General features: G+C 39.5%; 1 protein-coding gene across 1 annotated transcript in view; it reads right to left on the bottom strand.

The window, feature by feature from the left end:
* ORC5 (origin recognition complex, subunit 5) overlaps positions 1-22,862 on the bottom strand; it is a gene marked incomplete at its 5' end in the record, with an annotated part of 52,446 nt that overhangs the window by 2,559 nt on the left and 27,025 nt on the right. The window contains one exon of the mRNA XM_009082320.1: positions 2,624-2,736. Within this exon, the coding sequence (XP_009080568.1) occupies positions 2,624-2,736 (113 nt within the window). The remainder of the gene's footprint in view (positions 1-2,623; positions 2,737-22,862) is intronic.

Below are 22,862 nucleotides of genomic sequence, written 5' to 3'. Positions count from 1 at the left end.
GGAAAGAGCATCTTTTTCTGTCCCACTCTGCACTCTTCAGCCTTCCGTTAGGAAATATGCTAGAGTAGCAAGGCTGAGATGGGAACAAGGCTGAGGTATCTGAAGATTTTATTGACTAACAAACTTATTTTAGCACTATTATAGTAACAAAGCAAAAAGAATCAGATGATGTGCTTCTCACTTGATGTGTATTTTGGTTGAAATTGCAAATTAGTTTCTTCTCTGCAACAAACAGAACCTCTCATGTGAGCAGTTAAAAATGTACAGGGCAGCTGCCAGACTACAGCACAGACAGAAAATGAAATTTTCTAGCATAGAAGATCATGCCTTCACCCTGTGGCTAGCCCCATTGAGAGAAGATTGTTGGTCAGGCACTGGAATAGCTTGTCCAAGGAGGTGGTGGAGTCACCATCCCTGGAAGTGTTTAAGAGGTGTCTGGATCTGACACTGGAGGATCTGGTTTAGGGTTTAGGGGTTCTAGCAGTGGCACGTTAGTAATTGAACTTGATGATCTTAGAGGTCTCCTCCAACCTTGATGATCCTATGACTCTATGAAGAAGGAAACCCATTTATCATGAGTTCCTAAAACCTTGTCTTTTTATGGATCATCCTCCTGAAAGACTTAATGAATATTGTGGGCTGGAAAATGTATATTAATAAAAAGTGTAACAAAGAACACAGCAAAATAAAGAAAAGGGGGAAAGAGGAAAAAAGTAGAACAGGCCAACTTTAAAATCCATCAGGTCATTTAAATGGCCCCATCTAAGAAGCCTATAAAGACCTGCAAACTACTTGGAGGAGGGAAAAAAAAAAAGAGAACTGCTTTCTTCCTCACAACATGTTGGAAAAGTCAGTTCATATATATGTGTTTATACACACACACACATCTGACCTAAAGGAAAGCAACCCAAAGCACTATACCATGCACTGAGGTTTGAAGCCATAGCATCTCTAACAACTACCTTCTCTGGTTAAGCATGAGCTGCATAGCACAGGTTTTGGCACTGTTTTCTTGCCACCTCTACCTTCCAGCAACCCTAAAGGAGTCAGTGAAACTTTCTAAGGATGTTGAAGCCGCAAGGAAAGGACTGTCACTTCAAGTATCTTAATTCAAGGATACACACAATGCCTAACTGTGTACACAAGGACCTGTGTTGCTGAGCAGATGGTCTGCTGTACTTGGTACCAGGGGGAGCTTTTTCAGGGCATCATTCACAAGTGACTTTATTGCTGGGAATAGCAAACTGACCCAGAGAAACAGTGGAGGTCCTGGCAGTGTGGTCCAGCCAGGCCTGAGCCAGACAAAGTTTCATTCCATGGCTGTTCAACTGAAATTGAAATAGTGTACCTGTTATGTTTATTGACAAGGCTACTGGACATGTAATAGCTCAGGAGAGCAATGTGTGCACTGAGGTTATGGATACAGTCTACAGTACAGGTTCCTCTGAAGTCCCACATTACAGAGAAGAACTGTCCTTGAGAATGTTTCTCCTTGTTTGACACATGTAATTTCTGGGCTCTGCTCTGTGCCACAGACTGTTTATCCAAGGCTTGCTAATAAGCTGGCTGCAGCAACAGGTGCGAGGTAATGCTGGTGCCATTTGATAAATGTGAGACATAGGCCTGATTGCTGCCTTTGTATTGTATGTATTTGTCTGCAATATATCATCTCTCCTGATGGAACTGGAACTTTCTCAGACTCTTAAGACTGAAGGCTCTGAATGAACAAAGCCATTGAGGTCCTCTACATTCATTTACTGAATTAGCTTGTATGGATTACAGATCACACAAGATAGACTATGTGGAAGGATTCTTACAACCTATGTAGTTTTTATTATCATATGCACAACAAACTGGCTGTTAAGAACTAAACGTAATTTCAGATTCAAATACCATAATGTGCTTTTTGGTAATGAAATGGACTGACATTTCAGGGCAGTATTTTCACATGAAGTCCCTGACCTTTACTAAGCACAAAGACAGTACGTTACTGTAACACATCCTGCCACTGTAACATAAATCTTTTTCAAAACAAGATCGGACTATACTTACCTCAAATACAACACTTCTCATAAACCACAGAATCATCAAGGTTGGAGGAGACCTCTAAGACCATCCAGTCCAACCATTAACCTGTCACTGCTGGAACCCCTAAACCCTAAATCATACCCTCCAGTGCCAGATCCAGATGTCACTTCCAGGGATGGTGACTCCACCACCTCCCTGGGCAATCTATTCCAGTGCCTGAACACCCTGACAGGGAAAACATTTTTTCCAACATCTAACCTGACTCTGCCCTGTTTCAGCTCAAGGCCATTCCCTCTAGTCCTCTCCCTGCAGCCATGGCAGGAGAGACATCCCCCACCTCTCTCCAACCCCTGTCAGGTAGTTGGAGAGAGCCATGAAGTCATCCCTGAGCCTTTTCTCAGGGCTAAACAAACCCAACTCCCTCAGCCCTTCCTCATACAACATGTTCTAGACCTAAATAAGACAACTCATTCGCTCAAGCTTAGAAAATATCCATATCCATGCCCTGCAAAGAGCTATAGACTGAGCAAACACTTGGATTGAAGTCTCTTTCAAGTCAGCACACACAGCAGTAAATGAATTCTAATATGCTCACCGGGCAACAGCTCTGATGAAGTCCAGAGATACAGTACATTTGTATCGTGGTCCATCAAGCTGGTCGTTCTGGCCAACCACAGATAACAGCTGTAGTGTCACAAGAGAGGTGATCTACAAAGAAAAGACCCCAGTAAAGTTAGTCATTTCTGCTAACATGAATAGCACTAGCCAATTTTATTTATTTTTAGGCTTTTTTAAATGCTTGGCATCATTCCTGTATTTCTCTGGAAAGTCACTTCTAGTTGCTCCCTGATTTTCACATATTTCTGCAGCTAGCACACCCAGGAACATATACACACTTTGCCATTACATTTACAGCACAAGCAGTGAGAGACACAGGCTAAACCCTTCCTCCTTCATATCAAGAGTTATCCTGGAGTTCTGAGGAACAGGAAGAACAGTCATGAGTTGAACATTTTCCAAATCTCTGCCTAACAACCACGAGAGACTTTGATTTTCTTTCCTTTATACCCAAAGACCCTCTTGAACTTTCACACTCAAAGTTGGATATTCCTGTGCCAGCTCATACCACATTTTGAACAGATGGATCTATCACTACTTCAGATAAAAATGAATTTGAAGGTTGGAAAGGAAAGGCTGGAAGATTGTGTGCTTAAAAAGAGCAGGGACTGATTTGGGAGAAATTTGCCTACAAACACACAGTGTGTCTTCACAGAGCCATTATTTTACCAAAATAGCAATGTACCAGGATAATTTTTCCCTTTCTTTGTTCCTCCAAATGATGACTGTGGTACCACTGAAATGCAGTTGTGGGATGTCTCACCACTGAGCACTTCTAGCCACTTCTAACTCAGGAAGAAATGCTATGGCGATTTCCTTGTCTTCCTACCTCTTTCCAGCTCTCAGGGGACAGAAAGGTAAAAGCAGAAAAGACTCTTCTTCTCTGGCCTGTGCTATAGATGCCACTGACAATTCAGGGCAACAGGGTTACATTCTGTGCCGACCTGATTATCTGACCACAGGTCTTGTTTTAAAAAAACCAGCCAACCACGACCTACCTCTGTGTAATGATAACAGCACAGTAAGGAATTTCTCAAGAATAAATATATCAGGAAAGAAAGTGTCAGTTCAACCCTCCAAGGAAGCACATTGCTATAAAAAGCAGCAGCAAGTTCTTACCAGTATCAATAATAACAATAAAAAAGAAAAGTCCTAACTCAGTAATAACCTCACTCTTTGTTGAAAGTACACTTGGTCTTCAATGAAATTTGTGACAGTGCTTGCAGGAGGTAGGAATAATTATTAAAGTTTTCCCTTAAGTGGACTTAATGTAAAAAAAATGACACCTACCTGTGGAGAACAGAAAAAGATATAAAAATTGCCTCATGTAATCATAACTGCCTGTACTTAACTTTCTTTTATATGGCATGAGACAGCAATAGTTTGGATACCATCATTCTGCAAAGCCTCTGGAGTTTGGTTAAGGGATGCTGACCTACACATAGCCACAAATTCCATTTAATTAATTTAGATCTGTAAGTTACATGATTGACAAAATTTTAGCATTGACAGCATCTAAGGAAACTGAACTCAGTCCATGGTAAATGGCTCAAAATCCAGTTCATGAATCACTCAGAACGTATCACTGAATTGGGATAAACCTCATACTTGTTAGGTGTTTATCTTCTTAAAATACTCATGAGTTAGAGAGCACATTCTTCTCTGTTCTTCACTCAGAGTCCTGAGTGCAGAAGCATTATGGAGTGATCTGCTGTAACAACTGCTGGTTTACACCCCAGTGCACCACTACTGGCAAATCCTTGTGCAGTGAACACTTGCAGCTGGCCTCATGTTCAGAAATCACCACTGAAGGAATGGCAGGAGGCTCCTAAAAGCTCCCAATGATCACAGCAAAAGCCTGGACAGTTTGGAGTCAGACCCATCTCAGTTTTATGTGGGAGGTAAAAGTGACCTTTGCTGCAGCATTACAAATGCTCCAGCAATACTTCAACAAATTGTACATATTCTTTTCCAACTAGCACCAAATGCTCTGTGTGTAATAATGTCAGCAATGTAAAATTCCTTACTAAAGACTGACTCAATAAATCAGAAATAGCATCAGACTAGACACTGAGTTTCATTAATATTCTTGACTCAAGACATTAACTCTGAAGACTCAATATACCATATCACAAGACAAATGAAGCTATTGATCATCACAGTAACACAAACTTATTTACCAAACTGCAACCTTTTACTAATTTCTTTGCCAATACTTAGCTTCATAAAATGCCCTCACAAGGAAGCAAGTGCTGAAACAGTGAGTCCTGATCCTGAGACCTCTTAAAAAGACAGCAGGAGACAGAACTGCCATTTTCAGTTCATGTAGGTGACAAACAGTTTTATCTCCAAGAAGGAGCCTCAGTAGGAACAAAGACCTAAGGGGAGTTAGCAGAGACCAGCTTCCCCACAAATGTTAGAAGTTGAAATACTCGTTACCCTTTGGAGTAGAATTCAAAATGTAGTTCCAGCTGCCTGGCCTGGCCATGGAGAAAGGCAGGGACCTCCAAAGGACAAATCTAAAAGCCTGCCTGCTGAGGGGACAGCAGCCTGGAGCTTTGCACAGCTTTTGCAGTGGGTTCAGGGAGAAAAAAATCAGCAAGGGAGTTCTGTCACCCCAAAGCAAGGAATTCTTCATTTTGTCCTGCTTTATACAATATAACAGGATTCTTCTGCTGCTCAGTCACTCATAGAAATGGGTGAGACACCTATTTTGTGCCATAAATTGTTTTGCTAGAAGAAAAGATTCAATTGTGGTAGATGCAGAATTATTAAGTTCCTCAAATATTTTATGTTGAACCTGTCTGTCTATACCCAATGATCCAAATTAAGATCACTGTCTTCACCAAATGGTTAGTTAAGAAGTCTTTCAGGACACAGAAGGTTCAAATCCTTCCTGACAGAAGGGGTTTGAGTGCCTCTTCGCTGAACATCTGACAGCTAACTGGGGTGGGGGCAGAGGAGGAAGGAAGAAAAAGCTGTGTATGGTATTAAATCATCACCAGATCTAACTTCCATTCTAGCTGCTTCTGGAGCTGAGCTGTTTTGCCTAAAATTGCAATGTCTCCCTCTCTGTGCCTACTTGGGGCATTCACCCAGTAAAGCAGGATACAGTGGAATGAACTGGGTTTAGGACAGTGTACTTGTAGCAAAATTTTAAAACTCACCAATGCTCATGTCCTGTTAACTCTTAAGTTCCAAGTGCCACCTATGACTTAAGCACTGAAAAAACATGGCTACTGCTGCAAAACTTCAGAGGCAGAGTGTTCTTAAATTAAGACACATCAGAAGTTTCAAACACAGATGCAAAAAATATGAATGCAATGTCAAACTAATTGCACTTCGTAGCCAAAAAACCCCACCACTTTTCAAAGCTTTTTTTATCCCTTTTCTTCTTCTTCTTTTTTTTTAATACCATGGGTACAGTGGCTCCATTTCATTATCACAAAAGCTTGGGAAAAAACATCTGGCAAGAACAGACTAGGAACAAGCCAGAAAAACTGTGTGGGTGACATAAGAAAGAATATTTATTGAGAATCTTTTGAACAAAAGAAATTACAGTTGGAAGAAATATCCTAGAGTGATTTGTAAAATTACATAAATTGGTAATGATTTAATACTAGCAAAAGCTAACAAGTACATGGAATTTTCCATGGGAATAACAAGAAAGTCTGAAAAGAATTTACTGATCTGAAAGATGTGAAGGAACAGGTTTCACTGGTATGCTTAAAAATAAGTCATGATGGAGCTTGCTTTGAAATATATTTGTGTGAGAACCTGCTACTGAAATCCTGGATCCAAGGTGAGAATAATCTTAAAAGCACTGCAGAGAGCTGCTGCCAGGAGGAAAGGACTGCTCAGACTGCTTCTGGAGATTCAGTGGTCAGACATGGGCATTGAAACCCCTGGAAAGAAACAAGCAACCCTCAAGCCATCCTTAAAGGCAGATTTTTTTCCTACCAGCATGGGCTAACAGATGGGCCTTGCATCATTCCCCAGGCAGACACAAAGACTGGCTTTGTCAGCACATGGCTGTGTGGAAGTGAGAAGGATTCCAGAAGCAAGGGCTATCTGCTGAGAAAGGCCAGGCTTTTCCTGAGGACACCACGAGAAGCCAGAAAACATTCTGAGGTGCAAGACATGAGCAAAGTAGAACTCAAGATACAGGGAAACTCATGGTTAGAGTAAGCAATGACAGACTACCAGAAGAAAGAGTCTGGACCAAGTGTGTGACACATCTCAAATCCATAGGGTGAAAATGATGCTATTTGGGGTGGGAGGAGAAGCTGTTCCCTCAGAGATGTGACTGAAATCTCACCAAGTGGTACATTTTAACTGGACTAGAAAAACATTAATGAAAGACAATTTCTAACTGGCAGAGACATACCAGATGATCTGTGAGGTATTTTTCATCTCCGCTGTCTATATTGCCTTGCCCAAAATGCAATGTTAATTCCAACTCTTCACTCTGGCTTACTTTACCCACAGATTCTGAGCCTCAAACGTATCAAGAACTAAGAACTTCCCTTATTCAGCACCATCATCCCATAGCTCTTGAAGCAAAGGTGCAGCTCACTGCACTTGTTCAGAACCTATCTCTGCCAGGAGTCACATTCGTGCACATGCTAAAACCACTGCCATGCAACAAGGCACTTTGGAAATTAGGTGCCATTCAAAAACACACTTCAGTCAAAATGACTGCAATGGTCTCCTGGAGTTAAATTCAATGACCCTAGTACAAATTATGTGAGCATGAAAAAAAACCTCCTCAAAATTATTCCAATCAAAATTATAGCTAGTGTGCTCAGTATGTCAGGCCTTGTTTGAAAAACTCAGACAGAAAGGCAGCAATAGAAAATTACAATTATATATATTTAAGCCAGCAATGGATCAAAACTGTTTTTACAAAAGTCATTAGAAATAAATCAACACTTTTCTGAACCCTTGTACAGCACAATCAGGATTTGATACTGAATTATGTTTTGTACAAGGCTTTTAATGCATGAAAAAAATACAACAGAAGGGACACCCCTCCAGATTACTTACAGCCTGCCAGTGTGCAGTTAAAGCATTCATCACTACATGCTTCAGCCAGGTATTTCACTGTTCTCTCAGCTTAAAGTAATCCAGCTACTTTTTTAAACTATATTATGAGCTCAGACAAAATGTTTTTGACATTACAGAACCACCAACAGACAGGTGTATCCCACACCTTAATTTCATTTCACTCAATACAAACCTATGTGATTTACAGAGCTAAACAAGTGACTCTAATGGCTTTTTCAAAGCTTCACCCCATCAGTGGCTCAGTCATTTATTAGGAAAACCAAAACCTCCTTTAGTTTCTAAAAGGCAATCCTTCTCTGAAGAAGAAATGTTTATTTACCTTCATGACCCTGAATTTCAGTGTTAAACCCACTCACAGTTTGTACCATACTCATCACCTTCAAGATATTTCTTCCCTCTCTTCAGAACACAAAAGCTTACTAAGCCCAAGGCACATAACAGAATTTTACTACAAAATTCTTCTGGTTTTTACTCTACAGGTCATTAGAGTTGTTCTCATATGGTATTTTCCCCACTGCATAATCAGTGTTCACCACCTCTGCCTTATTCTACTTAATCTCACTTTTTGTGGCCCATTTACACAAAAGAATATTTGACAAGAAATGGTGCCAATTTCATGCACTTGTTCAAGGGATGTGTATCTTTAGCCTTTTCCCCTCCTCCCTTTCTGCCCCACTCCTCCCTCCTGTCTCTCAGCTCACAGAGCACCTTTCTGCACACTAGAAGCTGGATTATTTCTAGCACATTCTCCTGCAATTGGCTTCCTTGTGGCTTTTCAAACTCAAGAGAAGCAAATATATTTTCCTACATCAAGGAGACACTTTCTATCCTTACTCTAGAATTCATGTTCATATTTTAGAATTCATGCCCTTCAATTAATGTCTGTCTTCTAGGGTTTGTTTGCTAAGTGACTGACGAGCTGCAAATCTTCAGTCATCAGCACAGCATCTTTTCACCTCTCTTCTGTACTTCTCATTGTCCTCACATGTCTTCCCAAACCCATCATTTTTCAAAAAAGATGACCTATGGTTTTTTTTTTTTAATGAGACAACTGAATGAAGATCCAGGAATCATCCTAGGAAACTAAAAAGGCAATTTAAAAAAAGCACACGAGTCCAGAAGGAAGCATTGTTCATCCAAATTTGTCGCTAATCTGTGACACACTTTGCTACTCAAATTCAGTGAGGTGATAGAGTTTTGTGGAGTTAAGAAAGCCACTGGTCACAACCATGGGATGCTGAATGAGAACTGGAGGGAACAGTCATAAGCTGAGACAGGGAGAGTCAGATTAGATGTCAGGAAAAATGTTTTCCCTGTTAAGGTGTTCAGGCAGTGAAATATTGCCCAGGGAGGTGGTGGAGTCACCATCCCTGGAAGTGTTTAAGAGGCATCTGGTTTAGGGTTTGGGAGTTACAGCAGTGACAGGTTGATGTTTGGACTGGATGATCTTAGAGGTCTCCTCCAACCTTGATGGTTCTATGATACTGTGATTCTAATGCAAATAACATCACCTCTGTGGTGGCATTACAGCCATACAGAAGCTGTAACATATACCAGACTATGATCATCATCTGATTTCTGGTCTTACATTTTTCCTGCATGTTCCTGATATTAATCAGAAACAGTCAGACAGTCTAACAGTCTAATAAGAAACAAAACAGTAAGGCCACTTCTGGGCTGAGTTAATGTGGCTGTTGTGATGCATTCACCAAGGATATCATCTACATCTTTTGCATCCTGCCACTCTGTGTTTCTCCTTTAACCTTTTCGTGGGCCCTGCAAGTGGCTCTCTCTCACTATTCACTGCTGCATTCCCTCCATACTCTGCAGGCTTTATAAAAACCAAAAATTCCACATGATGAAAATCCAGCTTCCCCCGCCATCTCCTGAAAAGCTTCACAGTACCTCTAAAGCATTGCAGAGAGCCCTGCCCACTCACTTTTACAGTAACATCACTTTTTAAAAGCAGTTCAATAATTTATTCATTTGGGAACTATTATTAAAGGAATCTTTCAAAGTATTAATGAATTTGCTTTCTCTTCATTATTTTTTTTCAATATAGAAATTAGGAAAAAGCTCCTTTTTTTAATCCTAGCACATTTACTTTAGCATTAATCAATTTGCCTAATGAGAAAAAGGAAAATAAAAGGCAATTCACGACACTCTTTGCCTCACTCAACTTTTAAAAGAAGTATAAAAACTCTACAGAGTGATGTGTGGATAAATCAGCATTTCTGAGTTAGTTCCCTCACTTTGAGGATCAATTAAAGTACATCATAAAGGCATGAAAGGCATGCTATAAATTTGCTTAATGGGGTGTTTTCTGAAGGGATCAAATTATTTTCTGTACCTGAGGATTACTGGGAAATCTTTTCACAAATTTGTTAAGATCCCTGGAACTGATGACACAGGAGTGTGTTTTGATAATCCAGAACAAGCAAACCCAAAGCTGGAATGTATTTGTAATCTGTTGGAGAGGTGTGCATCTATTTGACTCCGTAACAACCTGGGAACACGTAACAACTCCTAAGTAGAAGGACTACAGAGTCTAGCTGTAGACAGATAATTCAAAGGGACTCCACTCCCCTTTCTAGTTTGCACTTCAAAATCTGAGCAACTGAAGGTGGTAACAGATGGTCAAAGAAACACTTGGGGAATGATGTTTACAGTTAATTTGATTACTGAAGTCAGGTAGCTTCAGAAAGTGGACACCAGACAAAGGCTGGCTGTTTTTCAAGGCACAGGAATAGCCAACAGAAGTGTCCTCCTGCCATCCCCCACCCATTTCTGCATCACAGGTCTGGGGTTCCAAGGGGGTTTTTTTTAGAAGACGAGGAAGGCAACACAAAGATTGTTTTCCAGAAGGAAATCTTTGAGCGACTGACCAAGCACAGACCCTTAATTCCCCAAATCTAGACATTTTTCACCTGTTTTTCCCCTCCATTTCTAACATTTCTGTCCCACAATGGCAACATGTCTAGATATTGCAAGACAAGCTCTATTAAGAACAGCAAAAAGTAACCTTAAAACTACCCAGTATCTGTGATACTGATAGGACTTGATATATTTACAGAAGAGCACTAAATTTTTAATGCTATCTCAGTAAATTATAGAACTATGTACACAGAGTTACCAGCCTTCAACTGCTGTATGAAGGAATTCTGTTTGTAAATATAGGCTTGCATTAAAAAGTAATTAAAGCAATTAGGATTTAAAACCTGTCCTGAGGATAAAAATCAGTCCTTTGTGTATACCGTGAGCAGAAATAATGAAAAGAGATTTCTCACCACCCAATAGAGTTGGGAGTATCTTCTAAACTAAACTACCTTGCTTTCTCCAAGGAAGAAAAAGGTTTTCAATGTGCCTTAACTGCAGTCTGGTTTTGGATGACTATGGTAATTAAGTGCTTAAAGAGTATTGATCCAAATCTTATATAAAGAAACAAGATATTAAGATATTTAATTAGAATAACCTCTCCAGGAAGATTTGACCCAAATACCTCTGAAATACAGAACTCAAGAGTTCAACCACAAGGCTAGACAAATATAAAATACACTGCAGTCCCAAGTGGGAACCTGCTCTGACAATGTAAAGATACATTTATTTTGTCTTGAGACTTTTAAAGCAAATCTTTACAGACTCCCCACAGTGCCACACTGCATCTCAACTACTCACGAGATGCACTGCAGAAGGCTGCAATCAACTCCACATTCACTGTGACTACATAAACTCTGCAAATTTTAGTGGTTCTATAATAGGAATAAATAGTAACAAAAAACAAAAATAGAAACAACTTGTATCAATCACTTAAGTATGTCAGTACATCATACTGGTACAAAACAAAGATCCCTCCTGGCCCAATGTGCTGTCTCTTGAGAAGAGTGGCAAAGGATGCTTAGGAAAGGGCATAATAAAATTGTAGGCAAGAGAAATTTCCAGCACACTGAGTCCTAGTAATCTTAATTACAGGAAGTTCAGAAATTAGGTATAAAATCATTCACACATATAGCTCTGACCTGTTGAAATATGACACTTCATGCTGTCCTTGTTTTGTCAAACTGGAGCTAAAAGACTGTTGAACTGTGATGTTACTGCACCCATCAACACATTGGAGGAGAAATTTATTATGAGGCTGCACACCAAGAGATTAGAAACAACACTGCCTAGCTCTCAGCAAGAGCTGCATATATGGCACTGAGTCAGGCCAAGTTTTATGCCACCAAACAGGGGAGATAAACCAAACACCTGATTTCACTGAGTCAGGCCAAGTTTTATGCCACAAAACAGGGGAGATAAACCAAACGCCTGATTCACTTTCACATCAGACAGTAATTAGAATTTGACTTCCTAAGTGATGGATCCTGAACAAACCAACAGCTGCAAACAAAACTTTTACAATATCAACTAAGGACAACAGTTACACTTCTGTTCCAAATCTTCCCTAACAAAATCAGGACATTTAAATTTAACACATTGCTATATCTTTGCTTATGGGTACCCTTAAGCAGAACAGACAAAACACCAAGGATGAACACAAGTTCCAGTTCCAGGCTGGCCAACTCTCACCACACAGCACAAGGGAACAGAGGCCTCTGCAAAGACACTCTCCTCAGCACTAGGAAACGGGCAGACCTGGAATCTCCCCTCCCTGAGCATGCCAGGAAACCAAACAGCCTCAAGGAGAATATTCTGCTCTGAATCAGTAATTCTATGGCATTTTGTTCCTGCCAGAAGCAAGGCAAAGACTGGGATGAGGACTGCCACTCAGGAAGTCAGCTGAATCCTCTAGCTGTGTGAAAACAAATAAAACAAACCCTACTGTAACAGCACAAGTTGATGGTTGCAATCTACAGACAGAAATGTTGCTTTCATTTTAAAAAAAACCTATAATATAATTTCAGTTTAGATATGCTACAATAGAGGCTATAAATGTATAACATCCATTTTGTTAAGTCTTTCTACAGAAAGCAAAGCTTTCAGCCACCCACGAATTGAAAAGCCATGAAATATTAAAAACTCAGGTTCAATGACCTGTTAAATATGTTAGATCCAACTGCAAAAGCCATCTATAAATATCATCATACCTCTTGCACAGATACCTACAAAGCAGTCAGAACTACCGGTTCTCTATCTATTATTCAGCTAGACTTGGTTTAATCAGATAAAAAGCATGAAACATCATCTGTCAGCAATTAATTAGAAGGCAAAAAATTGTGTTCTTCAGACACAACACTTGTTTTTTATGCAGTTTCCGTCACTCTTTAACGCAACTGTGAAATTCTGCTAGTTATGCCACTATCACTTAGCTTTTCTAACCTGAAAAAAAGCAGTTTCTGACACTCACACTTGGCAAGCACACACGTGTTGGGTAAAAAAGTTAGCAGCCAACCAAGGCAACTGAGGAACTAGTGAATCAATCTGCTGGGACTCCCATCAACAGCACTGGTCAGTGAATTTAACTGTATCTGGAGACAAATGATGTGCAGAAAGGGAACGGTCAGCTTGGAATGAGGGAAAAGAGAAATGTTGTATCACATACTCTTACATTCCAAAAAATCCATGGGGAGTGTTTTTGCTCTTTGGAGCAGTGACTATGTATGTGTTTCACTGGAATACCTGCAAATGTCAAGCATTTCACAGACTCATAGAATCATCAAGGTTGGAGGAGACCTTTAAGATCATCCATTCCAACCATTAACCTGCCACTGCTGGAATCCCTAAACAATATCCTAAAGCATCAGATCCAGATGCCTCTTAACCTCTTGGAACAGGCTGCCCATGGAGATGGTGCCTGGACATGGCACTCAGTGCTATGGTTTAGTTGGCATAGTAATCTTCAGTCAAGAGTTAGACTTGATGACCTTGGAGGTCTTAGCCAAACTTTATGTTTCTCCATTCCAAAAGCATAAAACAACCTCCACAAGGTGTCCTATTTTAGTCTCAGAGGAATACAGTGCAATTAAGAAACAATGTCTCAGGTTTCCATGACTAATGATTTATTTTTGCTGTTTGCAGTTGTGACAGACATACTATTTTTTGAATAATCATTGTATCAACACTTTTTATCAATATTCAGTAATTTTACATCTGAATTTTTTGAATATTAAAATTAAATCACCGTAAAGAGGCTTAATCTCCTCAAAGTACTATATTGATCACCAAACTCTGAAAAATCCATGCAAGAGGTCAATAGAAAGGTGTAAAAAAGCCAGGAAAGAATCAGGCAATCAATTAAGTTTTTGATGCCAACAGATCAAAAATAGTCACCTCATACTAATATGGTTATTGCCTACTGTAGTGAGAAAATACAGGAGAAAAACAAAACTGAACAAAGAGGAGTAGTTATGATTTGGCAAAGACACTACTAGAGTTTGATGAAAAGCCACTTGTCATTCCAATCAGCTATGTCATATCCTGAACGTTTTTCCACCTCTTTGGAGGCCTTTCACATAAGCTTTAGATAATGGGTAAGCAGCTCCCATGGTTATGTCCTGGAATCTCTTCCGTGAGCAGAAACAGGAGTATTGCTCAAGAACATTTTAAAATGTCAAGAGCAGAATCTGCATTGCAGTTAATCAATGTTTAAAAAAAAAAGGTATCAAGGAACCAATGGGTGAGAAAGTGCTGCCATCAGTCTGCTGTAACTCAGTAAGAGAAGCTTAAGCAGCAGAGACCAAGACATTGTGTAGGGTGTGCTCTGGTTGCAAATATTTATTTACACTGGGGCCTCTCTGCCACTGAAGACTCAGACCTGCTTTCTAAGGGGTTCTCAACACATCTTGTCCCAGATGACACATTAACACAGGCAAGTGACAACTGCCAGGAGTTAGTTACTGGATCAGGACAGACTATCTGAGCTGCCTGGCAGTCTGCACCCTCTTGATGGCTGTGGCCAACTTTACCACCAAATCTTGCACCTCCTGTCCTGCAGGAGCTCTGCATGTGGTTAAAACTTGACTAATTTTATCTGGAAAGTGCACGAAAGCTTCGTCATCTCAAGAATAATTTTAAAGACTCTAACCTCACAAACTGCACTTCTAAGACACAATTTTGCACTTAGCAAAAAAAAGAGAAAAGGAAAAAAAAAGAACAAAGGTTCATACAAAGACTTTTCTGACTCTAAAACCGTTCTCATTTATTTTATAACAGAGAAATCGTGCAATATAAATGCTACCATGGTAACAAGTCACTTTATTGAACAAGAGAGAAAATAATTATCCCAAACCTGCACATCATGCAAGCAAATGCAGTAAATTTAGTGCTGTCCTTTTTTCCCCTTGCTGTTTTTCTTCTTGCAAAGAGAAATAGATTTTGAATTTATACCTTAGAGCAAGCCAGGCATCATTCTGCTTGTCCCTCCCACTTCTTTGTATATTTTACACCTCTTGAGTGCATGATGTGAAGGACCCAGTTACTCAGGAAAAGAAAAAGGGATTAATGAATCAGAAATGCTCTTCCCCCTCCTGAGTTAAGTACAGAAGACTCCTATGTAAATGCTTCACACATTTAGAAAAAATGAAGCCCTAAGGCAAGCACAGCACATGCTTAGTATTCACTCAGTATACTTAAACAGGAACCCTTAGTTTATAGTAGCCCAAAAGTTATTCATCTCCAAACATAAATTAAACCTGATTTTACTGTTCTGTCCAAATATTCCCAGTGATATTATGTTTGTCAACATAGAACTATATTTTCTATATAAGGGACAGCAATATTTTCAGAAGAACTGCATGGATTTAGCCATACAAATCCAATTAATCTCAATAGAGCTTGTATGGCTAAATCCCTGTGCTCAGCTTTGACATTTTAGAAGCAGTGGGGGAGGTTTTTCAAGTAGTGAATATGTATTACACAAAACTCAGTTTTCTCAAAGAGAAATAAAATAGCATGTAGATATTCACAGATATCAACAAACATATTTATGTGATTCTGTCAAGAAAATCACATTCTTAGCAAAGCAGGCAACCATTTCCACAAAACTCTATTTTACAAAAAGTAACAGTATTATCCTGCAGCCTATGAGATAAAACTAATCACATGTACATATTAGTTGGGATAAATTATTCTTATTTTACCTCCAGTTTTGATCTTTTTACTTCATTTGCAGAGCATCTGCCTTTCTGATATAAAATGTTAAAGAATGAATTTAATCTAGTGTTCACAGTTGGAGGATGTGTTTGGGACAGAGAAAATTCATGTTTTTAAAAGATCACTTGAAAGAAGTGACTTAGAAGTGCTGCTCAGAAAGATGATCTTATTTCCCACTGAAGTTCCTCACTTTTTTTTTTTTATTATTTACAGCCCTAAACAACTTAAAGAGTAGAAACAAAACTATTCTCAACCAACTTCAGCAACAAAGAATGCAGCTAATTTTGGCTATTTCGTAGATTTATTCAGGTACTAGAAACAATTCATATGTACACAAATTTATGTGCACATGCAACACAGACTGTGCAAAATCTTAGTTCACCAAGTTGCTGTCTTCATGGAGCTGCAACTCTCCAAACAATCCAAATAGATTTCTGGACCAAGATAAGTTGGTTTTGAAACATAGGATGTAATGGTATGTCCTCCAAAAATACACACACACTTATACTACTGAGTATATTTAATATCTCTCTATGAAGCTCTTACAGAAAATAAAAATGTAACTCCAGTAGTTGAACTGGTAAAACTTACAATGCCACATAAAAAATGGCTACTTTTAGCTGCCTTCTCCCTCCAATCAACAATCCATACCAGGATTTCAGTTCACAAACTCAAAACCAGGAGGGATGTATGTTTCCCATACAGCAGTAGAACAGTTCAATCCCATGAGTCTTGCAACTGTAGAAGTGGTATCAATAATGTGTCCTTTTTAATAATAATTTAGCTAGTTCTATTTCAAATTAACAATGACCACTCAAGTACTGTGTGCTCAAAGATGGGAGCAATAACCATACCTTTTGCCTGAAATGGATGACAAAGTTACTACTTCATAAAAAAACTAATGCCATTAGAAGCAAAACCATTGCTAAATGTTGCTAAAGCCACATTTTCCTGTAATGGTGTGTTCTGAAAGTCTTTTATCTCACTTGAAACAAATTCATGAGAGCAGTAGTATGTTACAAAAAAAATACATTATGAAATGGCCTCTCTGTCCAGAAGCTCTCCACAAAGCCACCCCTGATTTTTGCTTTATATTAACGGTACAAATTTTGAGGTATGGAATTTCAGTATGTTAAAAAAGTTTAGCACAATTAAACACACATGATAAACAGACTTAAATATGAAATTGTTTCGTGAAGATTTCTATCCATAAACCTTTCCCAATGCAAAAATCTCCAACACCCTTCTTCTGTCCACGTCCCTTAGAACCTCAGCTTTTCTACCTCCCTCCCAACCCAGAATCACAGAATGGCTGAGTGACAGGAATCTCTGGAGATCATCTGCTCCAACCTCAGCTCAAGCAGGCCCATGTTGACCAGACTGCCCAGAACTGTGTCCAGACAGCTTTTGAGTGTATCTCCAAGGATGGAGATTCCACCATCACTCTGAGCAACATGTGCCAGAGTTCAGCCACCTTCACAGTAAGAAAGTATTTCCTCATGTTTGGAGGACACCTCCCATGTTTCAGTTTGTGCCTGGTGCCTCAGAGTATTCCTGTTGCTCACTACCTCCCCTTACACCCTGTGCACCTTCTGCTCCCCTCCTGCTTCTCCACTTCTCAGCACAGGATGCTCCATACCCTGGGCCTGGGTCTTGGCTAGGTCCTTGCTAAACTGCCTGCACCAGGTCAAAGGAAAAAAACAAACATGCTAAAGAGCCTCTCAAACAGAGTATAAATGTGGACACCAATTTTCACTAGATTTCTAAGACAGAGTATCTTTAAAACTTGTGCCTTTCTGTCAGTTTCAGCCAGATAGAATCACAGAATCATCCAGGTTGGAGGAGACCTCTAAGATCATCAAGTCCAACCATTAACCTGTCACTGCTGGAACTCCTAAACCCTAAACCATATCCTCCAGTGTCAGATCCAGATGCCTCTGAAACACTTCCAAGGATGGTGACTCCACCACCTCCCTGGGCAACCTATTCTAGGTCTAGAGAAGCTAATAAAGGTGTCAAGATAAACAGGATGAAAGAACTGACATGTATCATTGAGCCCATTTCCTTAGGAAAACAAGCTCGAAGATACTCAAGAAATGAAGTAACACTCTGAAAAGCAAATACTGTAAATATAAGGTACATGCTAAAGATCACCACATTGAAACATACTGAGTACCTGAGTGGGGCAGTTATCCCCAACAGCTTATGCTGCACTTCCCTGCTCCAGACAAAACAATGCTTGCATGTGGACCAATGTACAACTCAGTAACCAAACACTGACATGTTTATCTTTTATGTCAAGTTTGCTTTGTGGTGGGATTTTTTCTTTCTTTATATTATATAAACCAAATCCTTCTTTAAATTAAATGAGAAAATCTGGAAAACTGAAGCAAGCATGAGATTCCCATGCAGCCTCCTCTGACCAAACCTTCTTGGTGGTCAGTAATAATAGTAGGTTGTTGAAGAAACCAAGGATGAAACACAGGCAGTAGCTATAAATGTATTCAGCACCATCTCCTTCACAAATACACTGTCAGGCATGAATTCAGAAACAATTTCCATTCAGTTGATTAATAAAATGATACCTCGCTAAGATTTTTTCAAAGGGTTTTTTTCATCATCATTACCTAGTTTCAGGGCTTAACTTGAAGTCTCTAAATGCTTATTTTCTTCAAGTGACAAGACTCTTGAACTTGTGCCTGAGTGCAGGCCACAAAAAACTCCCTCCCTGCTTTCAGGCTGGCTCATCACCAGCCAGAGCTGAGTTACAGTTCCCAGTGGCAGAATGCAGCCTATTCAAAACAGCATGATTAATTTAACTAAAAAGAAAAGCACAAGCAGAGAGAAATGGATTAAATAACAACAAAACCCTACATACATATGGTCTTATCTGAGACTTGCCTTGTTAACATTCCACTTTTTTTCAGCCAGGGGGTGAAGCACTTGCTGGTACTGCCTGAGTGCAACTGCTGCCTCTGACACTATAACCTGAATCCTTTACCCTCTCCAACACAACCCAAGGCTGAATTCAGGTATTGTTCCTCCCATTACAAAGCAACTGAAAGAAAGCCACTGCCAGGTTCCCAGAAAGCTGGGGAAAGGCTTAACTGCACTTAACCCTTTGGGCTCCCTGGAACCAGCCACACATCCTCCTCTGGTGCTAGGGACCCACACAGAACCAGGAATTCCCACGTCCTTTGTGCCTATTAAATGCTGCATTTCAGAATGCCACAGATGACAGAGGCAGACAGCAGGCAAATGGTGCTACAAAACAGAAGAGCTTAATTTTTTTCAGTGGATCAGGTGTTACAACTCTCCTATAAAGATCTAATGGCAGGACAAGTGATGCAATATGTTATTAACAACTATTCACTTTCTGTTTCTTTCCTCCAACAAATAAATGTATTCAAGTTTCCAAATTTGTTCTCTGTAAGAGGAAAATCCAATAATGAAATGAACTGATGGGAAGGCAGCTGTGCCCAAAAATACACTACCATTTCATTTATATGATGATTATCCACAGTAAATATACACTGCTATGTTTCTTGCACTCAGAATGGGAAGCAAAGATAGCAGTATATATATAATGTTTATGGCTGTCCAGCTTATCACAGCTGCAACTTGATATTTAGATCAAACAAAGAAAAAGCTGAGACAATGAGGAAAAAATATCACAAATACTGATTAAAGTGACTGGCAAATATTACCAAGAGGTTAGGCTTATATTTGCAGAAAACCACTGGTGACTTACACTGGATCTACAAAATACCTGACATAACCAAAGGTTCCAGTGACACACATGAAACTATCACTACAGTCAGCTACTCAGTACAGAAGCAGCCCAGATATCAGGATTTATCACTGCTGCATTGTTATCCCAAGCATTTGGTCTGACACCTTCAATTCAAAAAAGAATTAAAGAATTTCAGGAAGAGATGGTCTGTTTCAAAAGAGATGGATACTCAGAGCTTTGCTTGCCTGCTACTGTTTAAAATTAAGTTATATATTTATATGTATATATTACTTATGAAGTATCATCACTTACTATCACATCCTCTTCCCTTGGGCTTTTCCTGTAGATTCCTATAGTGATCAAAGTGTCCTGGTCTATCAACCAGTTATAAAATTGACCAAACAAACAAACCAACCTCTCCAGAAATGAGGACTACATAGGCAAACTTTTATGCCCATTTCCAATTCCTTCCTGATCCTTTTAAAACATATTAGGATTTAATATCAACATGAACAGCTTTTCTCTTACTACCAAACCAAATCCAGTTAACAGTATTATGAAGATGACAGTGATTGACAGTTACATGATGACACACTTGACACACATCAGATGTGCCAATACTTTTTTTCCTCATTCATGCAGGTTTATTTCTTTTTCTTTTTTTTTTTTTTTTTTTTTTTTTTTTTTTTTTGCCAAAAGAACATGGTATTTATTAGGTCAACATTTCCTAATTCAACAAGCAGGAAAAATTGTTTCACTAGCTTTTTAATATTTGGTTGCAAAATAAGAGTTAATCATTTTAAAACACATTAAGCCCCTGTTTGCCAGTACTTTTATTCATATGAAAATGACCTCAAGCAAACCTCCGATCTGATGCAATAAATACCCTGCATGGATTGCACTGTTATAGGTAACACAGATAAGAGTATTGTTCCGCTCATGAGGCTGAGGGAGTTAAATCATGAAATATTCAGTTTTAATTAAGATTACTGTATCAAAGGCAAGGCTTAATGCAGAACTGAAGTAAGGATCAAGGTTAATGCCTATTCTAAAGCAAATTTGCATAAATTATGTCTCACTAGTGTATCATGAGTCTTATTTTGTCAATTTATACCACGTGAGATCACAGAAATTAGGGATGGAAAATATCTATTAAGTCATCTTCACTCTTCTCCCTCCACCACAGAATTCTTTTTCATTCTTTCAAGTTTATGCCTGTCCACTATCACTTGCAATAGCTCAAGCAGTGAGGCACTGCACTAAAACTTCAAGGGAGACTATCACACACTTTAACATCTCCAGCGGAAGGTTTTTTTATGGTATTCAAAGCTAAGATTCCCCTCGTCTTATTTCATTACTCCTACTTAGACCTTTTTGGACTCCTCTAAATGAATCCTTTCTTGGCACTTGAAGCCTATAAATACCTTCAGACATTTTCATCATCCCTTGGTAGCTATTTAACCAAATTAGTGTAGGGATCATCTCTCTTCATCTGAACATCACCCAGCACACAGATAGCTATAAGTAATAATTACACGTGTTCATTTCCTTTAATCTTTCTTCACAAGTCATTCCCTTCTAGCCTTTAATTTTTGCCACTCTTCATGTCTACTTTTTCTTTAAAGTGTTACTGCTTTGCAATTATTTTCCTTTCTCTGAACAGATTTATTTCAGGCCATTTCCACTTATGCATGTTAGCTTGAATTTTCCACTTTATCCTGACTTTTCAATGATGTGTGTAGGTTTTTATGTTTGGGTTTTCTTCTTTTGTTTGTTTTTCAATAAAACATCAGGCTCAAATATCTTCTCTGTTCATATCAAACCACCACAGAAAGTTACTTGCACTAAAGACCAGTATTTTAGCTTAATAAAATATGACAAACCTAAGTGCCTCATAAATTCATACTGTTAACATTACTTATATTTATGTTTGGCTCTTTTTCCATGTTTTAGGCACCATCAGTTTTGGGTAATCAGTATGAAACACATTTGGTTTTTGGAGTACAGATAACTAACCTTTTTTTTTTTCCTTTGCATTTGTCTTTTTTAGTATCTGCATAAACACTTTCACAAGAAAATTAAATGAAGACTTCAAGCATTATTTTTTATCTCCTCTCATATTAATGACTCCTATCACATTTGCTACCTTTCTTCTGCATCATTACAACACACCAAGTTATCCTCCATTCCTGAGCAAAATGTAACATCACAAAAGCTTCACCTGAGCCAGACGGAGACAGCTTTGCTCCCCTTGGACAGCAGCCTGGCTCACTCTAGTGAACTCCAGAGCTGAGCAGAATCAAAGTTTAAGCTATTTTTGGTATGGGAGATGAGAAAAAGATATTGGTTTGCGTAGGTGGTAATCTAATTATAGAAGTGATAAAAATAGATTTCTTTACTGCTAAGGAGATACAGCCATGCTAAGTCTCCACGTGTACCTCTTCATCTCTCCCAGTCATAGCATCATCAAGGTTGGAGGAGACCTCTAAGATCATCAAGTCCAACCATTAACCTGTCACTGCTGGAACCCCTAAACCCTAAACCATTCCCTCCAGTGTCAGATCCAGATGCTCCTTCAATACTTCCAGGGATGGGGACTCCACCACCTCCCTGGGCAATCTATTCCAGTGCCTGAACACCCACCCTAACAAGGAAAACATTTCTCCCAACATCTAATCTGACTCTCCTCTGTCTCAGCTCAAGGCCATTCCCTCTAGTCCTCTCCCTGCAGCCATGGCAGGACAGACATCCCCCACCTCTCTCCAACCCTGTCAGGGAGTTGTAGAGAGCCATGAGGTCACCCCTGAGGCTCTTCTCAAGGCTAAACAAACCCAACTCCCTCAGCCCTTCCTCACACAATATGTGTTCTAGACCTGAGTCACTAAGAGGTGCACTGGTTCTGGTCATGGCTGCACAGAAACCCTGTTAAATTAAGTGGTCTAACAGCATTCCACTGACTAGGCCCATGAAATACCTACCACAAGGTTAAAACCAGCGATGTCTCGATGCTTTCTCAAGGAGGGAAGGCAAAAGGAAGGCCAAGAAAGTGCTGACTATCAGACCAGCCTACAGTGCAACAGCTCCAGTCAGTCACCATGTGCTCCCAGTCAGCCATCCTTCCCCCTTCCCTACTTCTACTGGAAGCCCATCACATTTTACAACAGAAGCTGTTAATTGAAACAGAAAGCTTAGCTATGTCAAAAGCTCATTTGTATGAGCTAAGTATCCAGGGTGAATTTCAACGGCAAGTCTCTGTCACTAGGAACTAACAGGCAGCCAGCTCAAAACAAAAGGTAGATTTTTCAGGATGAAATTAAAACGCCATACA

The sequence above is a fragment of the Acanthisitta chloris genome, unplaced genomic scaffold, assembly GCF_000695815.1.
Source record: "Acanthisitta chloris isolate BGI_N310 unplaced genomic scaffold, ASM69581v1 scaffold39419, whole genome shotgun sequence".
Classification (NCBI taxonomy): domain Eukaryota; kingdom Metazoa; phylum Chordata; class Aves; order Passeriformes; family Acanthisittidae; genus Acanthisitta; species Acanthisitta chloris.
This window is presented reverse-complemented; position numbering and strand designations above follow the sequence as displayed.